General features: G+C 44.8%; 1 protein-coding gene across 1 annotated transcript in view; it reads left to right on the top strand.

Moving 5' to 3' along the window:
• The first annotated feature begins 8,901 nt into the window (after nucleotides 1-8,901).
• The window catches only part of MATN1 (matrilin 1), a 21,545-nt gene continuing 5,688 nt past the window's right edge, over nucleotides 8,902-24,758 (top strand). The window contains exons 1-5 of the mRNA XM_009645828.2: nucleotides 8,902-8,989; nucleotides 12,092-12,438; nucleotides 20,557-20,779; nucleotides 23,198-23,323; nucleotides 23,614-24,027. Of these exons, the coding sequence (XP_009644123.1) occupies nucleotides 8,902-8,989; nucleotides 12,092-12,438; nucleotides 20,557-20,779; nucleotides 23,198-23,323; nucleotides 23,614-24,027 (1,198 nt within the window). The remainder of the gene's footprint in view (nucleotides 8,990-12,091; nucleotides 12,439-20,556; nucleotides 20,780-23,197; nucleotides 23,324-23,613; nucleotides 24,028-24,758) is intronic.

The following is a 24,758-nucleotide window of genomic DNA, read 5'->3' as shown; positions in this document are numbered from 1 at the left end:
GGTAATAACTATTCCAGCACCATCCACAGTGTGGACCACAGCCTGGGGTCTTTGTTCTGCTCTGAAACAAAACAACAAGCTCCAATGGAAGGTTTGCCAAAGTATAAATAAGAAATTGCTTCCCTGTGCTCTTTTCACTGGATGTGTATTTATGTATATGGGGATGAAGATAATGATATTGGTCATATACTTCTGAGCTGGTTTTCTCATCACTGAAGAGGAGTGATGATTCCTTTTCTCTGTGCTTCATCCCCCTTGTTCTGGGGACCAGGATACTCAACAACAGACCTGAAGTCTGGAAGGGTGTAGCACAATGATATCTCAATGTTGCCAGTGCTTAAAATCACTCATGAAAGTACAAACCCCTCAAATTTTTCAAGCAGAAAAGAACTTTAGGATTCTGACCCTAAACCTGGCAATTGTTTAACTGTGACAAAAGAGCAAGAGACCAACACATGATTCAAGCAGAAAACCTTGCAGAAACATGTGAAAAGCCCAGCTTCTTGCATCAAGGTCCATCCCAGTATCTTGCTTAATTAGATGGAGAGATGAAACATTATCTTTGGCATATGATTAATCAATAGGCTACGGTACCTTCCAGACATCACCTGTCAGCCCTCTTGGCCATAGCCCTGAAGACCAGGCTGGATGCTGAAACTGGCTGCTTCTCATTTCTCACTGGCTACCTGCCCACCTTGCTTGCAAAGCTCAAAGCCAGGTCTGGAGGAGGCCATGGGGTGGGCTACCTGGTTGGAGTTTCTCTCCTTGTTAGTTTAGGGAGGTATTTAAAAGCTCAGTCCTGCCCTTAAGCTTCCTCATCAGAATCTGTCGGTGCTAAGGTGGTATGTGACAGCCATCACAGCACTGAGACATCGTCACCAGGCTGCCTTCCACTGGCCAGGATTGACTGAAAACCTGTTAACTGGGTTTGCCCAAAATATTGTTAGGAGAAATGTTGACAATTCACTTGGCTTCTAAACCAGAGGAAGGTCCCTCAATGTGATCCAACTAAATTGTGTTGAAAATCCTTTTCCATCTCTTCAAATGGTTCAAATACTACCTCTAATTAAATTCCCATTAATAATGCTCTTGGCTATTTAGTTACTGCAGCAGGCTTAAACATTCCTTAAGCCTCTTGGTTTAATTGACTTTGATAATACAGCTAAAGCAGCTAAAGTACGTTCAACACATCTCTTGCAGAGATGGGGTTTGTTTCAATGTGTATGAGGAGTCAAGCCTTCAGGTACACATCTGATCTTCTAAATGAACCTGATGTTTCGTAGCTCTTAGCAAGCCAGACGATCCTTCTGCTTCATGCAATATTTTCTCTCCAGAGCTCAGAATAGTTTCCCGTGAAAGTCTGGCTCAAAAACCACCCTGAAATCTGATAAAATGTATAGATTTATTGTGAGTTTCCAGCCAGGTCAGGGGCTGAGTTCTAGACGGGAAGTGGTTTTGGTTTTCTGAAATGTTAGATGGTTTGGCCAACACAAACTGAAGACAAGCTGTCCCAAGCCTGTTAATAAGTCAGACGATGGCACTATCAATGCTGGTTTTGAGACTGATAAAAGACCCTTTTTAATATGCTACTGTTTTACTGTTTTTATTTCTCTAAACTGATTTACTGATGTGAGCCTCTCCAATACAGGCTGAGAACCAATTCACGGGGAGAAAGGAGCAGCAATTCTTTGATGTAGAGAGTAGATTGAGCTGATGATCTCAGCACTGGCAGAACAGATATGCAAGAGAGCCTTGACCACCTTTAGAAGCAGCAGCATCTCCTGGAGGTGGAGATGCTCCAGGACTCCAGAGATGTCTGTTAGATTACCTGACTGACTGTGCCTTTCCCCCCCCCCCCACTTGCCCAAAGCAGCTCCGGTGGAAAAAGGGCTTTTTGCTTTCAGTGTCTGTGTGTTGCTTTGAGTGCTTCTGCTTTGTTTAACTTCTTGTTCTTCTTGAGGCATTCTGGTGCCACTGCCTTCAACTGGACAAGACATACCTCTCCCTCTGCTCGGAAAAAATAAACCACCAAACACACTTCACAGATCTCCCTTTTCAACAGAAAGTGAAACTGGGGTATGAAGGAAAAGGAAATAACTCACGGAATGTCATGGACCCAGTCAGAGGAGGGACAGAATAGGTGAGAGTGATCCTGGTCTGCTCTCAGAACCAGGCTCAGTACCTGAGATTGCAAGTCTCTAAAGGTCTAAGCAAATCCCAAGCCTGCCTGCAGGTAGTCGTCATGGCTGGGGGAGATGGAGTTGTGCTCTGTGGCATTGCTGAAGTGTTTTGTTTTATTGACACAGGACAGCCCTCCTTGAGGCTCCTTCCTTCAGCCTTGGGCTGGTCCAAACAAACCAATGCTGCAAACACCAGCTATGTGCTGGAAGTGTTCCCATGCACCATTCACAGCCTTTTTGCTGAACATTTGATAAACCTGGCCACTGATGGGAAATGTTTTCTGGTGAAGGTAACCAGCACAGGTTTCTCCAGCAATCCAAGCCACACTTTTTTGTAAGAAAGACACTCAGTAAAACTTCTGCTTCTCCAAATCCTTCTGGGTGTTAAACAATACCAAAGCTGGCAGAAAACACTATGTCAGTAAAGCCTGAGGAGCATCGGAAGCATTTTTCTGGTGCTGGCTTCTATCAGACTTTGAAATGGCATCTGGAAACTTGATGGAGCTGCTAGCAACTTGGCAAAAATAATGCATAATGCAATAGGAACAAGAGTGCTCAGAACAAGGCAGATCAAGTCATAGCATCCACCATGATGGAAAGGTCTCTCCTATCCCAAGGGTATTCTGATGTCCATGAGTGGGTATAAATAGACCTTGAAGAGGGCAAAGACAGCAACTTGGCAGCATTCCCTGGCATCTCTTCGAGCTGACGTAAGCCAACGTGCTGACTGGCCCTGGAGCGGCGGAGGGAATCCCGGGTGATGGATGTGTGGCATTTCTCCAGGAGCCTGTCACTGCAGACTGTCCTGCACCACAGGGACCATGCTGCCCTTCTTGGTTTTCTTGCACCTATAAACCTCCCAGGATTCAGACCCTAGAGCCTGGGACAGGTGCCATTATAATTGCATAAATCAAACATCATAAAAAGAGACGGGCTTTACTTTAGTTTTCCTGCAGACAGTTCATTAAGATAATTACTCACTTGTATCAGTCCAACGAAGTCACTGCAACTGCTGTCCCCGGTGGTGGGCCCAGAATGACAGGAATTGGCAGTGTGGTCATGCATCAGCCCAAATCCTTTTGCTGCCGTTTGCTTTCTGTCTGCGTGCTCATCCATCAGGCCAGATGCCCCCACGGACTCCAGCTGAGGATCTCTCTCATCCATGTGTCTGCCCACAGGATTTTTTGTAACATTTCTGCTAGTGAAAGTTATTTTACAAAGATTTTCCTCTTCTTGGGTGATCCTGGAGTCTTTATTACTACATCTTCCTACCCTCGTCCTTTTGCACGTTTTGCCTTGATCCAGCCGGTACATCGGCTCGTTCACCTTAGAGAAGAAAGAACTGCCCACGCAGTGACCTTCATCTTTACAAATGGTAAGTAAGCCTTATATTGCTGTTTCATCCAAGCAATTTAGTAGGACAGATATAACTTTAGGGACTTTTGGGCCAGGCCGGAACTGTTGGTGGCACTGTACAGGTGGAGAAATCGTGGCACAGAGGGAGGACATGAACTGCCTGAAGTTTTGCAGGTGGTCAGTAGGAGAGCCAGGAATAGCGCCCAGGAGGCAACTCGGTCCCAGGGGGAAGATGTGGGCAAGGTTAACATAGCAAATAAAAAAATGATCCCTCTGAAATAAATGTGACCTATAAAATACATAAACACCGACTAGCCATAAACAGCATTTACTATTTACAGCATCAGAGCACAAGGATATTTGCCAGCCATTTGCAGCTTAAAGGATAAACAGCAGTTCCTTTGATCCTGAGTTGTTGAAAGCGTTATATTTAAAGCCGTTCATTTCTCCCCAGTCTTTCACCCTTTCCATCATTTGTTTTATGCTTCACACTGATCCCCCTGCTGTAAATACCACTCTCGCCATACAATGGCGGTGCAGTAAATATCCTTTCAGGTAATGAAGCAGGCTGGGAGGGACTCCTCCACTCCCTGTAAGAAATGGAAATACAAACACCGTGGGGACGCAATACAAGAATTGGAGCTTTGACTAAATGGTGGCTTTTGTCACCATTTCTTTGAGTATTTGAAAAATGGAGGCTGCGAATCCAGCTCAGAAACACTCACCTGGGAACACCAGAGGAAGCCCAAGAAAGACAAAAAAAACTACTGAGCATTTTGCTAAACCTTGGAGTTTTCTGGTGGCTGGAGGGCAAGGAAGCTGTGTTTACTACAGCTAACAGGTTTGTTTAGAATGAAATAAAAATCAACAGTAAACTACTCAGGGTTTGGCTGCTTGTCCCTTCCCAACCCTCTTCTCCCTCCACTGCCTCAACTGCCATGGCTTAGCCACATCTCCAGTCCCTTCTAAAAAGTATTTATGGTCCAGGGCTACAAACACTGTGCGCTTTTTTTTTTTTTTTTTAAAGAAAAATCCAATATTTTAAATGCCTTCTGCTTGAACTCTATCGGAAGTTTAGAAATGTCTTGAGATCCCTGAAGCCTGGTTTCCTTTTTTCCCACAGAAGAGCTTCACATTCTTCTGGGTCATTTACATGGAAGTGCCTTAGGGACTGATTCATTTTGATTTTATCATTTTGGTCTGTTGCAGTGTGAAATTTATACTAAGTTATTAAAGGTAATAATGAATGTTTATTGGAAATATGTAAATATGAAACTGAAATACTGTTTTAAAACAAAGCTTAAGCAAAACAAATTGGAAAAGTAAAATGCCAAATCAAAACAAAGCATGTCTGCACTATTGAAACTAAAATGTCATTTTTCTTGGCTTTTCCCATCTGATCTACATTCCTGTGAAATGTTATGCATATAGTGATAGAGAAATAATCTGCATTTATATGGTTTATGCCATCAGACTTGCTTGTCTTATAACAAATGAGAAGTTACCACCTCCCCCAGCTGTAATACTGCCCATATCAGTAGGTGCTTGCCTTGTAGTACTTCTTGTACTCATTCTTAAACTAGGCTTTGCTCTCTCCTGGCCCAGCCCAAGGCTGGCAGATTTGACAATCTGAAGAATGAAGGCATCCAGCAGAGTGGTATTTTAGCATCAGGATTTTACAAGCCAGGAAAAGGTTGTTAGAAAAACAAGGGAGGATCCGAAGGAGAATGAAGCACAGCAAGCAAACGGTGAAGGACGTCTGGGGCATTGCGCAGAGCTTTGAGCCACCAGCCACTGAAGAAAAAACCTCTCTCCTCCCTGTGTGCAGGGGATGATGCTTCCCTGACTGGGCATGCTGGGGAGGACAAGCTACATCTCCCGACTTCATGCTGGAGTCTTCTGCTGGACCTGACTGCCTTTGGAAATCTGTTTATTTTAATTCAGTCTCATTCACCCGCGGGCAGAAGCTTTGGCTGTAGTTAGGCCGTGTTGGTTGTTAGGGCAGTGCAAAGGCTCTCCAGCCCTGCTAAGCACTTGCAATATTATTCTTTTCCAGCTGAAGTGTCCCAGCAGTTTAAGCACTCTGACAGTGAGCTTCACGCTGCCATGTCGTTAAACACGTCTCATCCATGCTGCGACATCCAGACACCGCAGACAAGCTTAGTGCAGCCAAGTTCATCCATCTGAGCTGGCTGACAACGGGCATCAGCAATCATGGTCTCAACCAGCGATGGCAAGATGGCCCCAGCAGCTCCAGCCCCTCTGCCCACCTGCTGGTGGGAGCATGGAGGCTGCAGCCATCGTCGAAGTACTTTTATCCATAGTGCTGGTGGCGTAGAGCGTATCAGTCCATCATGTAATGGAGACTGCTCCAAAAAATGCTATTTGTCACCCCTGATGGTCATAATCTGAACAGAGATGTGGAGAGCAAGGGACTGGGGTGCAAACCCATGTCAGAAAAACCTGTATGGGTGCAGGCATTGTCTTTCACTATCACCCTCTTTGACTTGGCACAAAGCATCTATGTGCCTCTTCTTCATCTGCACTCAGATAATAATACAACGGGACCGTTGTTTGGAGGAAAAAGCTCCCTGGCTGTACACAACAATTTCCCATCAGTCTGAAGCGTTTGATTTCAGCAGGAGCAGGATGGGACCAGGACCTTCTGCTGAGCATCCAGCAGTGAATGGAAAGAGGGGATCTGGTATTTAAAACAAGCACTTTTTTAGTAAGGAGACATGGATGTGGATGTGCTGGCAGGAAAGGCAGCCCTTCCTTGTGCCAGGACACGTGAAGCCTACAATAGTGGCTCTGCAGAATGGCAGGGCCGCTCTGGGGCCAGCCTGAGCTGTTAATGGTTTGTCTGTTTACGTTGCAAGCAGGCTCGGGAAGAGCTTTAAATGCATATTTTCCTCTTGAAATATTGAATCCAGTGTTTTCATTTTTGGAGGCCTGGGGAAAAATTATGTTTCATATTTTAAAAATAAACACTGCTTTTACAGAGGTATAAATGCAGACCTATAGTATCCAGCACACCTTTGCCTCTCACCTTATTTTCAAAGCTTTAATTTTGCTTGTGTGCCACAACCTCTGCTAGTGAAAATATTCACCTGAAATGTATTTATCTTTCTTTGCTAATTAACAGCAAAATGACACAGAGAAACTTTATATTTTCCTCAGCAAGAACAGCAATAGAGACTTCATTTACAGAGGGTTCTGAATGATCCCTATTCATGGTAAGCAAGTACTGTCTGCACCAATAGATCCTTGTATGCATGGCAGGGCAGCAGGAGAAACCCTACCGTACACAGGGCTGGAGGTAAAATCTGCCAGATTTTATACTTTTATTTCACTTTGTTCCCCAGTAGCTACGGGTGTAGCTGTTCTATATGTTTGGGGAGCAAATGTACCTGTGTGCGTATAAGCACAAGGATATCAGTGAACGGCATTTATACATACTAGCACTCATCAAAATCCATACATATATTAAGACATCCATGAAAAGCATGCATGGAGGATGTGCCTGCATGTATGTGCACACATACATATTTGTATACATAAGCACATATATGCAATCATGTTTATATGCATGTATGGTCATACACATATATATTTGTTTATTCACAGGCATAAGCCTTTATACATGAAGTTTTTATACTGAGATCTTTGTGTATGCACATGCAGGTATGCATGCCTTTTCTATACTACTCCATCACCATAACCTGCAATTCTCACACCCTGCGTGGTAGCCCTTTTAATCCCAGGGGCTCTGAAACAACAAGCAAACAAAATAAGATGCCACCAAGCTTGTAAAAGGGCCTCAATGACAGAAAGAGGTGAAATGGGAGCAAAAAAAAAGCTCATCTGAAGCATTTGCTCCTTCTGGCTAAAAATTTCCAGCTAGCTCCAGAGATGGAGGAAAGCGCGTGATTGATGGTGTGTACCTGGGAAGACAGCAGTGGGACAAAGCCATGCTGATTTTGCATGAGAACATAGCCATCTTTTAATATTTTAATTAACACTTTTCATGTTGAAGGAGTTAAGAATAGCCTGGCAACTTCACTAAGGACAGGTCCTTTTTTCCCTGTAATCAAAGAGCCTTTCTCCACAGGAGCTCTCGGTCTCTGTTGAAGCACTTTTGGAGTAAAGAGTGACTCTGGACAAGGGACGAGAAGCTGGACTTTGAATTAAAGGTAGTTTGCCATGGCACTGCACTAACACAATGCAGATTAAATGGATGAGTGCTCCAAGGGTGTGCGGCTGGAAAGGTGAGCAAAGACTAATCCATCAGAGGAGAAGGGCTTTAATCAACTGACAATAGTGTAATACAGAAGTTAAAAAAAAGAAGATGCACTGCTTTGTGATGAACCCATCATTAAATTCATCTTACTCCAGTATCAAATCTCCCTGCTGCTTTTCCATAAAGAAAACATTGGATTTCTGCTCACTTGCAGCATCATCAGTCTTATTTGTTGATTTAGATTATTGGCTTTTTGTGGCAGGAGCTGTATCTCCCTCGTGTGTACAGACCTGAACGCTACTCTGTAAAAAAATAAATCAAACTTCTAATCTGTCTGTCTATCCTGAGTTTCTTGTCTATTTATCTAGTTTAGGCTCCTGACTTCTTTCTTTCCCTCCCTGCTTTCCTGCACAGGGGGGACAGCCTCATTGACAAGTAACTGTTTCCCGCAGGAAGAAATTTGTTCTGCATCCTATGTTTTCACCCGTGCCTCCCCAAGCCTTGTTCTCCTCTTCCTCTCTCCTTCTCCTGCAACCGAGCATTCGCCCACAAATTAAGCCAAGGAAGTGCAGCCCCCCATCCCACAGGCTGGTTTCCAGCCCCATGCCTGGCAAACGCAGGGACTGAGAGATGATTTGTGTGACCCTATTCCCGTCCCCCCCCCTCCCTGGGCTTTGCTGCAGGAAGGACACAAGCCTGACACACCACAGACCGTTTGCTTACTGTGGCAAAGCCCGGGATATGCAGACAGGAGCTGGTGATTGACAGGCTAACCCCAGTTCCCCAGGGCTGGTTTCACTGGTCCCACTGTTACAGTCCCAGATTCCCCACATACCACGTCCTTGCGGGTCTCTTTATAGCTTCCCATCCCCTTCGCCGAGCAATGAAGCCATTGTGGAGGGGCTGGGGGCCGGCAAGGCTGGACATCCTCCCCCTCCCCACCTTCGTGCAATATTTTCTCCTAGTCCTTCTTGCCTGTCCCTCTCCCCTCGGTGCCCCCCCGCCCCGGCACTCCACACGTGTCAGGGGCTGGCCCCATGCCTCCCCGAGGAAGGGCAGGTTAATACCTCTGGGCCAAGGCTCTTGCTTGCCACTCTGCATCCAGTCTCCAGCTCCTCCATGACCATGGACAGGATTTTCTCTGCCTTGCTGACCTCTTTGCTGCTTCTCCTCCAGAGCTATGGAGTTTGTGGGGCACCTCCGCAGCCGAGAGGTAAGTGGGGAGCTCACCGATGGGATGCATCGTGTCGGTCCTCTACCTCCTTGCCACCAGCTTGCCTCGGGACTGGGAAGGAGATGAAGGAAAAAGAAATACCCAACATCAGTCAGAGAAGCAAAGGAGCTTTTGCAAATATTTTCCTAAGGCAGCAAAACCTGGAGATATGTGTGCTTCTGGCTGATACATTGCGTTAGAGAAATAGTGGGAGGTAGAGGCACAGCAAAGGTGGCATCAGGTGAGCCCTAGCCCCCAGAATAGCATCAATCTCGGAGCTCTCTGCTTTTGGCTGGAGGAGGCCCAGGCAGGAGAAGGGGTCTCCTCCACCTTCACCTCTCCGCAGCTCTGCAGAGGGCTGGTTTTGCCGGGAGCTCAAGGAGAAGCTGGCCAGACACCCTGAGCTCTGGTTAACCTCATTGAGCGGGAAGGTCTGGGTCAGGTTGCTGAGGCTGGGCCTTTCCTAGGTTTTACTTCATCCGTTCTTGAGCAAAATGCTGCTCTGTTTGTCTTTCCAAGTGAGGTGTAGAGCAGCCAGACAGGAGATGAGCTGCCTGCTCTTTGAGGTTGCACGGTCTCCAATCCTAGTCTGCAATTAGTGTCAGTGCATACCTGGTAGCGAGGAAGCATCTCTCCTCTGCCAGGGGCAGGATGCTGCTGGGGGCTCCAGCCAACCTGGGGAACTCCCCACAGCAGAGGCGGCCAAGGCAAAAATTGCTGTTGGGGTTTAAAAATTCTTGAATGATCTTATGATGATACATAATGCATACACCTGGGTGGACTGACGGGTGTAAAATAGGCGTGACAGTGACTGCAGTCTTAGCTGTTGCTTATGAAGGGGTTTTCTGATGTACTGACTGTCTTAATAATTTGGAAAAGGAGAGTTATCTTTGCTGCAGAACCGCTGAGTGCTACCAAAGTCAGGAAACCAAACAGAGCAGTCATTCAACTCAGCCTTACCGCGAGCGATCGCTATTTCTAAAATAAACACCTTTTAATTCTGAGTCACTGGGCAGGTTTCCTGTTCTTTTAATGAATATGGCAAAGATGCCTTAAGAGATATTTTCTGCTAAATCAGTAGATGAAGTTCAGCTATTCCTGAATAACTTCAAGTGTGGACATTTTTAAAAATAGAGGAAGATTTTATTTCTGGTTTAATTCAACTTTAAGATAAACTATGCTGAGTCAAGATGCCACTCCGAGCAAGTGTGCCTGGCTGTCAGCTCCTGGAGATAAGCAAGGCCTGTCCCGCAGACCCTGACATGTGCACAGTGGCCATGACCAGACAGGCTGAAATCCCAAAGCTCCCATCTGATACCTCCTCTTTTCTCTTAACTTTCCTTAACTATACTTCACTCTCATAAAAAGAGGTTAAGAATGTTATTCAGGGCAGAATCACAGAGCTTCCATGCAAAAAGAAAGAAAATGTACTTCAAAACGTCTATTGGATCCAACTGCTCCTAGGGAAAAAAACCACCAAACAACCTTTTCTTCCTTGGTTTGTCACTAAAACCAGAGGTGATTCATTAGCTACTGTGGCAAGGGGGAATCTGCGCTTTATTTCTGGAGGAACTGGTGGCAAGAATTTGAGCCTTTCTCTATGCCTTCATTTCTCACCTGTAAAATGGGCACAACCAGCCCCTAGCAGAGGGATCTGCAATGCCGTGGATGGACTGCCAGCTGAGGTTTGCCTTCCTCTGCAAGGAATTATGGCGGCAAAGTCCAAGTCATGCACATGGGAAAAGGTTGTATTGCATTTCAGAGGAAGCTAGAGCATCTGACGAAGTAACTGCTGCCTGCTTTCCTTCCATGCACGGCATCTTTTAGAGAGACCTTTCCGGGAGCCAGAAGCAAATTCAGCATTAGTGTCTCTCAGGAACCTAACCTGATTATATTCTGTATAGATAAATCACCGGGTATTTATTTTCATCTGTCTGAAAGACTGAAAGCTCCATTAGATTTCACACTGAGGACTAGCTATAACATTTATGTCATAATTTGGAACAGATTTGTTGGCCCAAAAGCTCACATTTAAAAATCTGTCCGCAGAAATCTCCTTTCTGATATAACCTATATTGCCCTTCTCTGTGGAAATCAAATATTAACGGAGCACTTGATGCCCCTACAGAGAGAGGCTAAATGATAGAAAAAAAATTAAAAGAACAGAATGCTATAGAACTGGTGGGGAAAATGAGACTATTCATTTAGAAAATCTTAAAAAATATCAGTCCCTTTTATGTTTTGTCACAGTTGAAAATTAGGATGGAAAACAACATTAAACAGAAATTTAAAAAAAAAAATCACACAGCTCTTTGCTTTGCTAATGTTTCCTGTTTATACCATTCATTTTTTTACAGTGGATATTCATGTCTTACTGTGGGGTTGTAGAGATTAACTATCAATTACCTGGTTCTACGTCTCTCCATTGTATTCTCCCTCACCCGCTCACAGAAATAAAGCAGCGCTGGCCTTTGCTGTGTTTCGGTATTTCATTATCAGTGCCACACTAGCTGACAAACACCAGTCTGGCTCATGTTATGTCAGTTGGTTAATCTGAGTATCTTGATTCACAACTCAATCTGAACTGCTGAGTTTCGCGCCTGCTTCTGGTCATGTGTGGCGAAGATATAATCTAATTAATTAATATCCATGTGAATTGCTTATCCATGTCCGAAATGCGATAACTCCTTTTGAGACTTTGTTTGATGCAGAAGTGCACGCATAGGCTTCAGTTCACAGTTTTATTCCTCCTTCCATGTTGCCATAAGTGAATTAAATTTCATGTAGATATTAGCAATAGCCTGGGGTTACAAGTGGGTAACCTGCTCCCACCAGTGCATCTCATCAGCTTGCTCCTTCAGAAGTACACGTTGTCAACTGGTAACTGTGCTTTTCTCACAGACATTTTTCTATGAAAGGGCAAGGAACATTTAGAACTATTAGGTTAAAGTGGTCTCAGTGGGCCTCTCTGAGACAGGCAGAGTAAGGATTGAAGCTGACAGGTCCTCTAGCCTCCACTGCTGCTCTAAGACGACCATCTTCTCCCTCCTAGTATACTTTTCTTCTTCTTTTATTTTTCTCCTCCCTCCTTATCCTTTCCAGGAACCCTGTGTAGAACCAAACCCACCGATTTGGTGTTCATCATTGACAGCTCTCGAAGTGTGCGCCCACATGAGTTTGAGAAAGTCAAAGTCTTCATGTCCCGGGTGATCGAGGGGCTAGACGTAGGCCCCAACTCCACCCGGGTGGGTGTGATCAATTATGCCAGTGCCGTCAAGAACGAGTTTTCCCTCAAGACCTACCAAACTAAAGCGGGGCTCCTGCAAGCAGTCCGGAGGATAGAGCCACTCTCCACTGGGACTATGACGGGCCTGGCTATACAGTTTGCCATCAGCCGGGCTTTTAGTGACTCCGAAGGGGCCAGGGTGAAGTCTCCTAATTTTAATAAGGTAAGAAAGCAAATTACCCGTTTCTTGGACACTCCTTCTTTCCCGTGGCTGATCATGGAGTGGTTGGAAAAATCAGAAAAGGAGGAAAGGGGATTTTCTGTGTTTGAATGCGTGGGGACAAATGGAGATCAACTGTCAAAGGTGACAAACCTTTGGAAGGTGGAAACCTCCTAACTCTCCTTGAAAACAAAGCTCAACTTTCGTTTGGGCGAGCTGGCCAAGAGTTGTCACAGTAAATTTAATCCAGCTTGACTAGCTCTCCTCTCTGCCTGGAGCATCTGCCCTTTGTCCTTTGGGATGTGGCTCCCTGTTTCCAGTGTGCCTGCAACACCATACTGCCATGAGATGACGATCTCAGCCAGTTTTCTAGGCATGGACAATGCTCATCTTCCCCAAAATATTATAATAAAGATGCTTCAGAATCCACCATAGTAAAAAGTGAGGAAACCTTCTGAAAGTTTCCTTTGAAATGGCCCCTTTCAGCTAAAAAACAAAGTGCTCTTTCAGTGTCCTTCACTGCTCTTCCAGTTTTTCAGAGGCTGGCTGATGTCTGTGTTTCCCATTCTGGAGCATTTAGCATTTAAGGCTGTGGTATATGGTCAGCTTAATTCCACATGTGGTTGCCATGGGCATCACTGCTCCTGACCCATATTCCCTGTCCAGGAAGCTCAGTCTTTAAAAAATTATTCCCCAGATACCTTACGCATTATCTCTGGACTTGACCATGAATGAAACCAAACCTCAGCCCAGTGACCGTCATCAGGAAAACTCTCTTCTGAGCATGTGGAGAATGTATATTCTTGACAATATGTGTTTTAGCTAAACATCACGAACACGCTTTGTAGGCCCTCGTGTCCAATGCCAGCTCCGCTGGCTCTCTGCTATGAGACTGAACCAGAAAAATAAGCAAAGGTGTTAGCAAACAGCTAGAGCTTTCCACCAGCTGGACAGAAGCCCAGCTGTTGGAGTGAGGAAACCTGGAATTTTTCTCTTGATCACAACATTTTTGGAACACCAGTCACTTTCCATGCCTCTCATTGCTAGTAATACTCTAGAGAAGGCCGAGCAGAAAATGGAAAAGATGTCCAGGGATGGCAAGTCAAAAAAAAAAATACTGAATATTGAAAAATAGGCACTGGTAAAGATCTGCCAACTCCGAAAATCAGCAACCTGAAGGCTCTGCTGGTCTGGAATTCACAAGATATCCTTAAAATGAGGCTGTCACCTACAAGGATGATTTAATTAAAAGCCTTGTGTGCCCCCTCATCATGTTGAACTACAAGCAACTTGCAAATATGAATGAATTTGTCCTCATATGGTCTTTTATTGCAGGATTCACAGCAGGGAAAATCGGCTATATATCCTTAGTCTAAATCTAGTTTGATACAGTAGGAAGAAAACTGAGAGTGATAACAGGAGAAAAATTACACTCCAAGAAACCTTCACTAAAGTCTCATTGGCAATCGGCTCCAGAGAGAGAAGCTCATCTGATGAGCCATCATGATCACATCATTACTCAAGCTTAGGAGTCACTTGGTGCAAAATATAATAACCCAGCTCTTGCAGGGGAACACCGAGACCTAATTGCAATGGTTTTTATTCAAAAGGAGTAATATTGGTTTGTTTGTCAAATTCTTTGAGGTTCACTGCAAGGAATCATTGCAAAATGGTTTTAATGGTTTTAAACTGAAGCAGAGTAGGTTTAGACTGGATATAAAGAAGAAATTCTTTACAATGCGGGTGGTGAAACATTGGAACAGGCTGCCCAGAGAGGTTGTGGAGGCCCGATCCCTGGAAACATTCAAGATCAGGTTGGACGGGGCTCTGAGCAACCTGATCTGGTTAACGGTGTCCCTGCTCACTGCAGGGGGTTGGACTGGATGGCCTCTAAAGGTCCCTTCCAACCCAAACCATTCTAGGATTCTATGATTCTATGAAATTGCAAGACACTATCAATATTATATTGTTATAATTATTTTTTTTAGGAAAGAGCTTTATAATCCTTTAGGTGCAAGACTTATTGTTTTCATTCATTTCACTGAACTACTTCAAAGAGACTAAGTGTGGATTCAGCCATTAGCTCCAATCTGCTGTTTTCTGGAGGTTCGAGCACCTGCCTTCTTGCTGCCAAGGTGTGTTGTGCTTTTCCCCACTTCCCCAGCAGCAGTAAGTCTGCTGCAGGGCCGTAGGAGAGGCAGTAACAATCCATGCTGCCAATTCCCACCACTCTCAAAAGGCTTTGGAAAGGACCCATTTCTCAGATTGCTCAGGGCTTCCCAGTTTCTCCATGGATGACTTCTCTGAAGAGCTGTTTCAAATATTGCATGGGAAAGAGATGTTTCCTCTGGTGAACCTGCTCCAGGGGAGCTGGTGGGAAGGTGACAGGTCTCCAGCAGAGCCCTTCTGCCATCTAAGCCTGGCTCATGGTGGAAAAACATGAGCAGAGTGGGAGCTGCAGGTGTCTTCTAAGCAGGATCATCCATAGCCACACACAAACAGTGTCCTTCTGTCCTGAAGGTTAAAAGCCATGGGAAATATTTGGTTTTCTTGTGTGTTGTTTAGCACAAAACCAGGCAGCTGAACTGAAACTAACAAGCAAAAAATAATCTGGATAATACCTATTTCTGCTTTTCAGAAATTTTTACTCTGATTGAAGTGCAAAAGCTATTTAATAAGAAAGAAAATACAAAAAATCCCAACAGTTTCAATGCCAGACCATAGAAACGTTTCAGTTCTTGAGTACTGATAAGCAAAAAAAGACATTTACTTCTCACTGCTTCCCATAGCCTCTTGAAAAAAGCTTATTTCTCATCTCACTCCATTCATTGTTCCAATATCCAGAAGTGCCAGAAGGTCCAAGCAGGACAGAGGTTCAGATGTACTTGTCCTGCCTCCTACAGTGGCAGCAGTAGCTGCCCACCGTGCAACAGTAAATGTGGTAGTGATGCAAGAGGGGGTGGACGCTGCTCCTTCCCTTGGAGGTGGGCAGCTCTCGTGAGAGGTATGGTTAAAGCATTTGCTTCTGAGATGCGTCTCCTGTCATCAGCCTTCCATTCAAAGCTGTTGAGCAACTCTACAGATGGATAAGGGTGCATGAAGGGTGCCAGTCAGTGCACAAAGTTTTCTTTCCAAAACCTGGCAGTTATTGCATGGATGCACATCAGCAGAAATCACAGGCAGTTGCTCATTTGCTATTAAGTGGCCTCTGGGGCCTGACAGCTCAAGCAAGGTAACAGTTCCCCAGGCTCCATCCCTTCTACCCTCACCAGTCCAGAAGATTTACTTGTAGGGATTTTTTGTTCTCCTCGACTTCCATCCTGTGAGCAAAGGAGGGCAGCAGAGGAACAGCCAAGGGAGTTAAGTGTTCCATGTACCTGCCATCTACCACATGAGGAGCTCATTACTGGAAACATAATTCCAGTGCCCTCCATGGCACCAGTGATCCCACACTGAGCACAACCCTGACACAGCTCCGGCAGCACCCACAGAGCCCTCAGATGCTCTGCATCGGGCAGAGACCCTCACCTAATGGATGGAGAAAATCAAGAAACAGGAAACCTATGGCCCATCGTTGTACCCAGAATGGTACCTGGGTTACGGATGAAGGATCCTAAAGAAGGGGTCTGATCTCCACTCCTGTTGCATGAAGGCAGCTCCCATTGATTTTCTTATTGTTTGTCTTTCAAACAGAACAAATAATGGGATCTTTTTAGATCCACTTTCCTCTAGGATTGCTACCCAATCCATTTACAACCCTCAGACATCTCACCATATTTCTTTATTTTGCACTGTTTTTACCTAATTCCCCAATGTCTTTTTTAAGACAAGGCGACCATGTTTACGTCAGGACTGGGACACAGTCCTGATTTATACAATAACATTATAATACTTTCAGGTTTAGTCTCTGTCTTTTTCCTTAATGCGGCCTGACACTTTACATGCAGCGTTGACCAGTACTGTAGATCGATTGACCAGTACTGTAGATCAAAGAGACATTTTCACCAAGCTGCGTATGAAAAGGCCTGGATCTTTATCTAACTAATCCCTTCCACACCGTGCGCGCTATTTTCCCGCTCTTCTCTGCTCTGCAGCTGGGCTGCCAGACAACTCACTCAATGTGCTTTTGCAATCCTTGTGGTTTCCTGTCATCCCAATATTCACAACAGCTGCTGTTCCCTGCTAATTTACCAAACAAGCCTTGAGTTTAAATATTGGAACACTTCAAAAAATATCAAAATTCTTCAGTTGCTTACTCCAATAGTATGGCTAAAGCATCAATGTTCCTGTGGACAGTGGTACAATGAACTCTGAAGTTGCTTTGTCTTCCTGAAACCTCATTTTCTGGACATCCAAAAAAAAGCAGAAGAGTAGTAGTGGTCTTTTTAATGATTTATCTTAGGCATCAAAAAAGAAAAAAAAAATCACTACAGGCTTTTACTTCTTTCCTTCCACTTTGGATCTTGTCAAAGAGACGGAATCACAAAAAGGTTGAGTTTGGCAGGGACCTCTGGAGGTCAGATTGACCAACCCCTCCCTGCTGAAGCAGGGCCACCTAGAGCTGGTTGCCCAGGACCATGTCCAGTCTGCCTGCAAGGTGGGAGACTCTACAACCATTATCATTCCTTGGTTCCCTGGTTATTTTTCTACCTTTTCCCCTGATGCCTTGAAGTCCAGCAAGCTTTTTCCTTCTGTGACCCTCATGCTGCTCAGGGTGGCCCCATCATCTGCCTGGGAGGATGAATAGGTCACACAGTAATTTAGGGAGGTGAAGCTGCCAGAAACATTGGACACGGTCCTTGCTCCTTCACACAGCAGAAATCCAGCAAGACCTTGTGAAAATCTGTGCTATGGTTGTCAACCATGTGGGACACTGGTCAAAGCATCACAAGATCATTCGGTCTTGCTGTGCTCTGTGCAGCAAACGTCACCCCAGGACAGGGAAAAGCACTATTTTTTTTCTGCAGGAGCTCAGAGCAAAGCCTGTTTATACCTTTATCAAAAACTACAGGGGTGCCCAATTACTTTTATCTTTCTTTAGGAGGAACAACAAATAGATTGTCAAATTGCTGAGAAAATCAAGGGCTTATTCAACTTTCTGCCCGATTCCCCTTTCAGTGCTGCTACAACATTCACGTTATACGCTGCATAATGAGACAGAGCTACCTCATTAGCTGCTGGATTGCCTACACACGGCAACCCTGAAACATGAATGTCTAGGGATGCCCATGAATACTCTGGTGTCTTAGTTAACCACAAATAAATTGTGTCATGAGAACATGAGGGATTTCTATATGACAGAATTAATACAAGAAGGATCCATAAAGTTAGGAATTCGCAGGAAAATGAAATGAGGTGGTTAAAATGAGTAAAAGTTTTGACCTTGAAAAGGAAAAGTTTCTGAGTTTCCTTAGGGCAAAACTGGAGATCCTGTTCTGCTATTTGAGACAGCAAAAGCGTTCACCCTTTCTTAATTCGTCTCACATGGCTACCTACCTGCTGAGTCCAGCACAAGCCCTGTGCTGCAGAGCAACGTCAGCCTCTCCAGGACGCAGTGGTTGCTCCTTCCCTCCAACCTGTCTCTTGCTCTTTACCAAACAAGGCACACACCAGGACTCTCAGCTTTTTAAATGAGACAAGGTCATAACACAGAGAATTACAGAGATCCTGTGACTGCAAATAATTTGGAGGTAGGTTTAAAGCAAAAGCTTTTTTTTTTTTCCTGTTGGAACTCACTGGAACACTCAGGCTGGCAGGGAGGGCAAAGGTCTAGAGTGGGAATCCTAAGAAAAATCAGAATTTCCTAATTATCAAGGTAACTACATATGATAGCAAGATCACTTTATACTTGTTCTATTTCTTACACTCTGTAAGCACCTGATCCTGGCCATGGTCACAGACAGGTTCATTTTAGCCATGGGTTCGCTGGTTAATTCCCAATGCCTGAACCAGACTTTTTGTTACCCAGAAGCTTTGTTTTCTCCAACAGCAGGTCAGAAAGCAACATGAATTTGGAGTGCTTTATAGTAGATTTTCACACAGTTGCATTATGAAGATCTTTCCCATCAGATCCTGACGTGGATGCTGCTACCAGACACCTCCTGGGTCGTACCTGGGACTTGCCTATGTGGAGAAGCCACCCTGACATGAAGAACCAAAGGAACTGATTAAACTTGGAGAATCACTTTATTTAGACAGAGAAATGCCAGGAGGATATGCAACACCTCCACCCTGTGACAAACACTGCGAGAACGATACGCAGATAGTGACAGAAACCTGTTCATGGGGTGGTGTTGCTCACAGAAGCTACTTGATAATACAGCTTGTTTCCTGACAGGTTGGCTTTTGATAAGCTCTAATTGGCAGCCCCCGTCTCAGAGCTGCTGTGTGTATGCAGAAACCAGCACTCAGCTGCTGAGCGGCCGAGCCGAGGGCTCTCTCTCCTGGCAGAAAGCACCACTGCATGGCTGGCTTGCTCCTTGGCTTGGCTGCTGCTCCTCAAACAACCCGAGTGCTCCTTTCAGTCAATCTTTGCTTTTCATATTCATTCTCCTTTACAACACACACTGGCATCTGCTGTGGGTGACGCTTTTCTTTATTTTGGCCACAAGCAGAAGAGAAATACTTGAATTTATTTATTTTTCCCTTGGAAGCAGCCAGTTACAGAATCGTGATGCTACTAGGAATTTTGAATTTGTAGCCCTTAGGAAGTGCAGACAAACACCTGAACTTACAGAGCTGCACCAGGTTGAAAAGCTCTGCATTTTTCTGTTTTGCATAGAGGAAAGCTCCGAATGGGGCAGCAGATTACTTTAGTATTGCAGCATTACTCTGGGACAGATGACTGCGGCATCAGCTGTCCCTCAGCTGAAGGGTGGGCAGAGGTGGAAGAAGCCACTTCATCTGCATGGCCAAGGCCCCTTGGGCACATGGGGCAGGGTACCCCACTCCTGACCTTACCCGAGATGACCTTTCTCCTGCCTGAGGACATAAAACAGCCATCACACCGTCCTAACTGAGCAGCTGGTGGGTCTGATTTTATGCTCAGAAAGATGGAGAGCATATATAGCATAGAGACAAAGAGCAACTACTGCCTTAATGACCAGATGATAGCTCATTCAAACTCACTACTGCTGTTAGATAGATTATTTTTCTGCCTTTTTTTTTTTTTTGATGTTTCTTTATTTTCTAGATTACTAAGGGTATTTGCCTGTGATGTGAAGGTTTTTTTCTGCTTAGCCACTCACCTCCTCTGGCTGATTATATTTCTCCATACTGCATTACATCCCAGCCATTTGCTTTGGAGTTGACAGTGGTGCCACAATAAAACAGTTGTAAGGAAAAGTAGCTGGAGCAGATGAATTGGCAAAGAACAAAAATGAAGGGTTTGTGACAATGCCACTTATCAGAAGAAAAATAAAGAGGAAAATGGGCAATCTAGCAACAGGAGCAGGCCTCTTGGAGGCTGGTTCAGGGCTCCATCTAACCTAGGGTGAAACCCAGTTCCCACTTAAACCAGCTGTCAATTTAATGCTGATGTTAGTAGGGACAGGATTTCACCTCTGCTATTGCTTGTGGAACAGGGAATCGGAAATCAGGGCAGGCACTGACACACATCGTGACCTTAGGCAGATCTCTTCCCCTCCCTCTGCTTCAGCTCCTCCTTCTATAAAATGGGGAAAACTCTTCAGCTCATGATGTTTCCATTGCATTTCCTGAGATTCTTTAAAGTTCCATCCTGAGTCAGGGTTGTCCTTAGTGTCAGCTGGGGGTTCATGAAGATAGTTAAGAGTTCAGCCTGAGCATTAGGTTTGCGTATGAAGAACATAACCTTTACTTTGGTTTCTTTAGGGGCGAGATGCGCCCGTTATCCCTTAATTAAATCAGTTGGGTCCGTGGCAGTTTAACCTTTCCAGTGCAGAAAGAAATGAACCCCCTATAACAAGAATGGCTTGTGTGACCTCAGGAAGAATGGGAAGAGGGGGAGGAGGGGGTGGCATTTCCTTTTTCTTTAATATTAGAAACGTGAAACCTTCTTTACTAACCCAGCCTGTTCCACAAGCATTTGTGATATTAACGCCCGTTCAAGCATATACCTTGCCTCTGCCCTCCTCTGCGTAGGTAGCGATCGTTGTGACCGATGGACGTCCCCAGGATGGAGTGCAGGATGTGTCAGCAAGGGCCAGAGCAGCTGGCATTGAGATCTTTGCCATTGGGGTCGGCCGGGTGGACATGCACACACTGCGGCAAATTGCTAGCGAGCCCCTGGATGATCACGTGGACTACGTGGAGAGCTACAGTGTTATAGAGAAGCTGACCCACAAGTTTCAAGAAGCTTTCTGTGGTAAGTCCTTGCCGCAACCCTGGGTTCCTAGCCAAGAGGTACAAGTGGCTGCCAGCAAGCTCCTCACATGGAATTTGTGTGTGCGATCAGCCTGCATCCATCTGCTTCCTTGTTCCAAGGGCTTGGATTTGCAGGAGCATGAAGCAGTATGGAAGGCAGATGCTCTTTGAAGTTGCCTTTCAAGAATTTCAGGTTTTGTTTAGGGATTTCAGGTTTTAGTTAGAGAAGTCTCCAGATTTCATTGGCACAGAAGACTTTGTAACATGACCCACATACTCCTTGAGGTATTGAAAAATAACCTGGAAAACATGATCTTTACACAGCTAAAATCATTGTCCTTATGTTTAAAGCCTATGTGGGCACTTCTGAGACTATGGCTTGTAATTTCCCCCACCAGTATTGTCTTCCAAATTCCCAGCCGAGCAAAGGATGGTATCAGTTCCCTGCTAGAGGCCGAACCACCTTTCCCTGACTCTTCTGTTGCTTTTGCAAGCCTTGTGAGGCAGGAACTCTCCTGGCTGGGGCAGTACCTAATGCCTTTCTGCACACCATATAAAAAGAGCCTGGCGATCCTACAAACACATATTCACTCCTACATGAACCGGTGAATGGAGTGAGAAAGCTTTATTACTTCCAACGTACCCACAAGACTGTAGGAGGGCAACACTTTTTAAAGGGTGCGATACACCACGGTGCCTATGGCAAGGCATCGCAAACACATACACGCAGATGGACCTGTAAAACTCTCCGAGACCAATTTCTTCAAGAGGTGTAAAATTTCATAATTCAACTTTCAGGCTGAAAATGATGGGGGTAAGAAGCTTTTCATCAAGGAAAATTTCTTCCTTTGTAGGAAGGAGGAAAATTTTGAATATAAAGTGAGTCATGTATTGTAATCAGGTGTCATTGCACCAGAAGCTCATGGAAGAGGGGAACAAATACTACATACCAAAAGTGGGATAGAAAGAAAATTTGAGAAGGTAGAATCCAGGCAATGAATATTTGTGGGAGTTTGTGTTGGCTGCCCTGGAGTCAGGAGCCAGCCAGAGACAGAGAGTCCTGACAATGTATTTTGAAGTTCCGGTATTGGTGGCATTCAAAAAGATAAAGAGAAAAAAAAAATGCTTTCTGTGCCTTGCTTTTCAAATTTGTAACATGCAGATGACAAAGTTGTCCCCCTGGTAAAAAACTCTCAGAGATGCATCTGAAGGAAGCACTGTACTAAGGGTTATTATAGCTAACAGAGAACAGCACCACATTAACTGCCAAGTGGGCTGTTATCATCCTATGCAAGCAGCTGCACAAAACCGTCCTTGGAGATGTACCCAAACACCACCTGCTACTGCAAAGCGTGGTTTGTGGGTACTGACAGCAGGAAGAACTGTGCAGCACTGTCCAAGCTGTTTCCTAATGCTCAACAATCACAAGGGAAAAAGGATCACCCTTGGTGATCCAGCCAATAGTTGGACTAATAAGATCTCTGTAGGCTTCAGAGAACTCAATCTGAGAGCCCAGTGTTACAGCCATCTGCACGTGAGCTACGTGTCTGCTGGAAAGATCTACCAGTGCTGGCACAACATGTGTACATGTGAATTGGGAAGGCCAGAAGAAGTACAAAATACAGGCAGAGCAGAACACAAATAACTTGAAATAATGAACAGAAGCTCCTTAATGTTGAAAGACTTTGTGCCACCTCCCATCATTACAAAAGAACCAGAAATGCTCAGTTTTCTGCACAGATTTCCCTCGTATTTCTAAACAAATTGCTTACTTTTGAGTTTGTTTTCCATCATCACTGCTGTAGCCATGACAGTGTTGTCAGTCACTGAATGCTGCTGGCTCAGACTACAGCAATTCAGCTTCTGTTTGCTTAGCATCTCAGGAGTCAGATCCAGGTTCAGATCAGCAGGCAGAAATGTTTGTGAGAGTGAATCTGGAAGCCGCACATGAGAGGGTAGCTCGGAAGCAAATTCCAAGTATGCTTGGACATTAATCCCATCCAGGAAAGAAAACTGTACATGTGGCTGAAGTCACTAACCATAATTGTACTGCATAGCTGGAAAAAATGGGTATTGGCCAGCCCAGATGGTAGGCTGGAAACCAAGTCTCAACCAGTAGCTTTGGAGAGTGAAGTATATTGTGATCTGCTCAACAGACAGATGGTTTTTGTCCTCAGTATGGACACTATTTCTAATCCTGGCTGTGTGTTAGAGTCAGGAGACTCATGAAAATTTCTCCTTGCCTCTTGTATCTCAGTCACTATCCAAGAGTAATGACCTTTGGTGCCTCGTCTTGCTATAGAGCGGGCTTAGTTATCACTGAGCGTATGGGACAAATATCATGCTTTGTGGATGGGCCAAGCAGGGTTGAGAAGGCCTGGGCATGGTCTCTGATTTTAATCTGCACCTTTGCTTGCAGTGGTGTCAGACCTGTGTGCCACTGGAGACCATGACTGTGAGCAGATCTGTATCAGCACCCCAGGAGCGTACAAGTGTGCTTGTAAAGAGGGCTTCACGCTGAACAGCGATGCGAAGACCTGCAGCGGTATGTAATGATTTTCATTTGCACTGAGCAGAGCTGTGATCTGCAGTGGTATGGTGGGGATAGAATTGAGACAGGGTAGACATGTTCTGCTCATAAAAGGCAGAAAAGGAAACCATGGGCTTATAACCAAGAATTGTTTTGAAAATATTAGTGTGAACTGTTGTTGAATTTTGATTGATTAAACTTATTTCATTAGAAAAAAAAATGGCACTGGGGTTATATTTTCCTTCATAATTAGTTGAGGTCTTAGTTGCTGTCTTCTTTTGCCCTTTTCTCATATTTTGCTTCAGCTTGCAGTGGTGGATCCGGATCTGCGCTGGATCTTGTTTTCCTGATCGATGGCTCCAAGAGTGTGCGGCCTGAGAACTTTGAGCTGGTGAAGAAATTCATCAACCAAATTGTGGACTCACTGGACGTGTCAGACAAACAGGCCCAAGTTGGCCTGGTTCAGTACTCTAGTTCTGTCAGACAGGAGTTTCCACTGGGGCAGTTCAAGAACAAGAAGGACATCAAAGCAGCAGTGAAGAAAATGGCCTACATGGAGAAAGGAACGATGACAGGCCAGGCTCTGAAGTACCTCATTGACAGTTCCTTTTCCATCATCAATGGAGCTAGGCCTGGGGTCCCCAAGGTGGGCATAGTCTTCACTGATGGACGATCACAAGATTACATCACTGATGCTGCTAAGAAAGCCAAAGACTTAGGTAGGTCTCCTGAATTCACAGTGGCTTGTTTCTCCCTTGGACCAGGTACTCGTATCTAGTATCAACCTAGGTATGACTCCTTCCCTGGAGACATCTCTTAGGATAGAAACAGGTTATTATAGAGTGATGATTGAGATGTTGCCTGACTGTCCTTGCACACTCAAAAAGAACTTGAAGCAACTTTGACTGGGGTTCAGATAAATCTTAGTTTGCCAGCAGCTGGTTTTTGTTCTCACAGCCCCTCTGTGTCTTTGATCTAAGTCTGCTGCAGATCTCTCTGCTGGGCAGGATGGAGTTTCACATGTTTGGTATGGGATGCACACTGGTCTAGCATGCTTCACGCAAGTGTGAAGGAAACCACAGGGAGAACCTGAGGATTTGTCTGATGTTGGCAATGAAAGCCAGGTCAACATCAGTGGCACTCACGGTGAGGCAAAAAGGACCACCAGAGAGCCCTCTTGGAGAATAATGGGATTTGTAGGGCCAACTGTGGCTTGGCTGTATCAGTCTTAAGGCCTGGGAAAGAAAAATAAAAAATAAAACAATAAACAAAGCAGAAACGCAGATTGAGGGAATTACTGAGGAGTCCCTGTCCTAACCCCAGACATACCCAGACACACTAATAAGAAACTTTCTTCAGCTTCTACTGGAATATTAAAAGTGCACAGTGGCTACACATTGATATATATTTATGTGTTTAAAGACTGTGAAGTGTAAATATCTCGAGATCT

This window comes from Egretta garzetta, unplaced genomic scaffold, assembly GCF_000687185.1.
Source record: "Egretta garzetta isolate BGI_Z169 unplaced genomic scaffold, ASM68718v1 scaffold368, whole genome shotgun sequence".
Classification (NCBI taxonomy): domain Eukaryota; kingdom Metazoa; phylum Chordata; class Aves; order Pelecaniformes; family Ardeidae; genus Egretta; species Egretta garzetta.
Note: the sequence above shows the minus strand (reverse complement) of the source record. Positions and strands in the feature narration are given on the sequence as shown.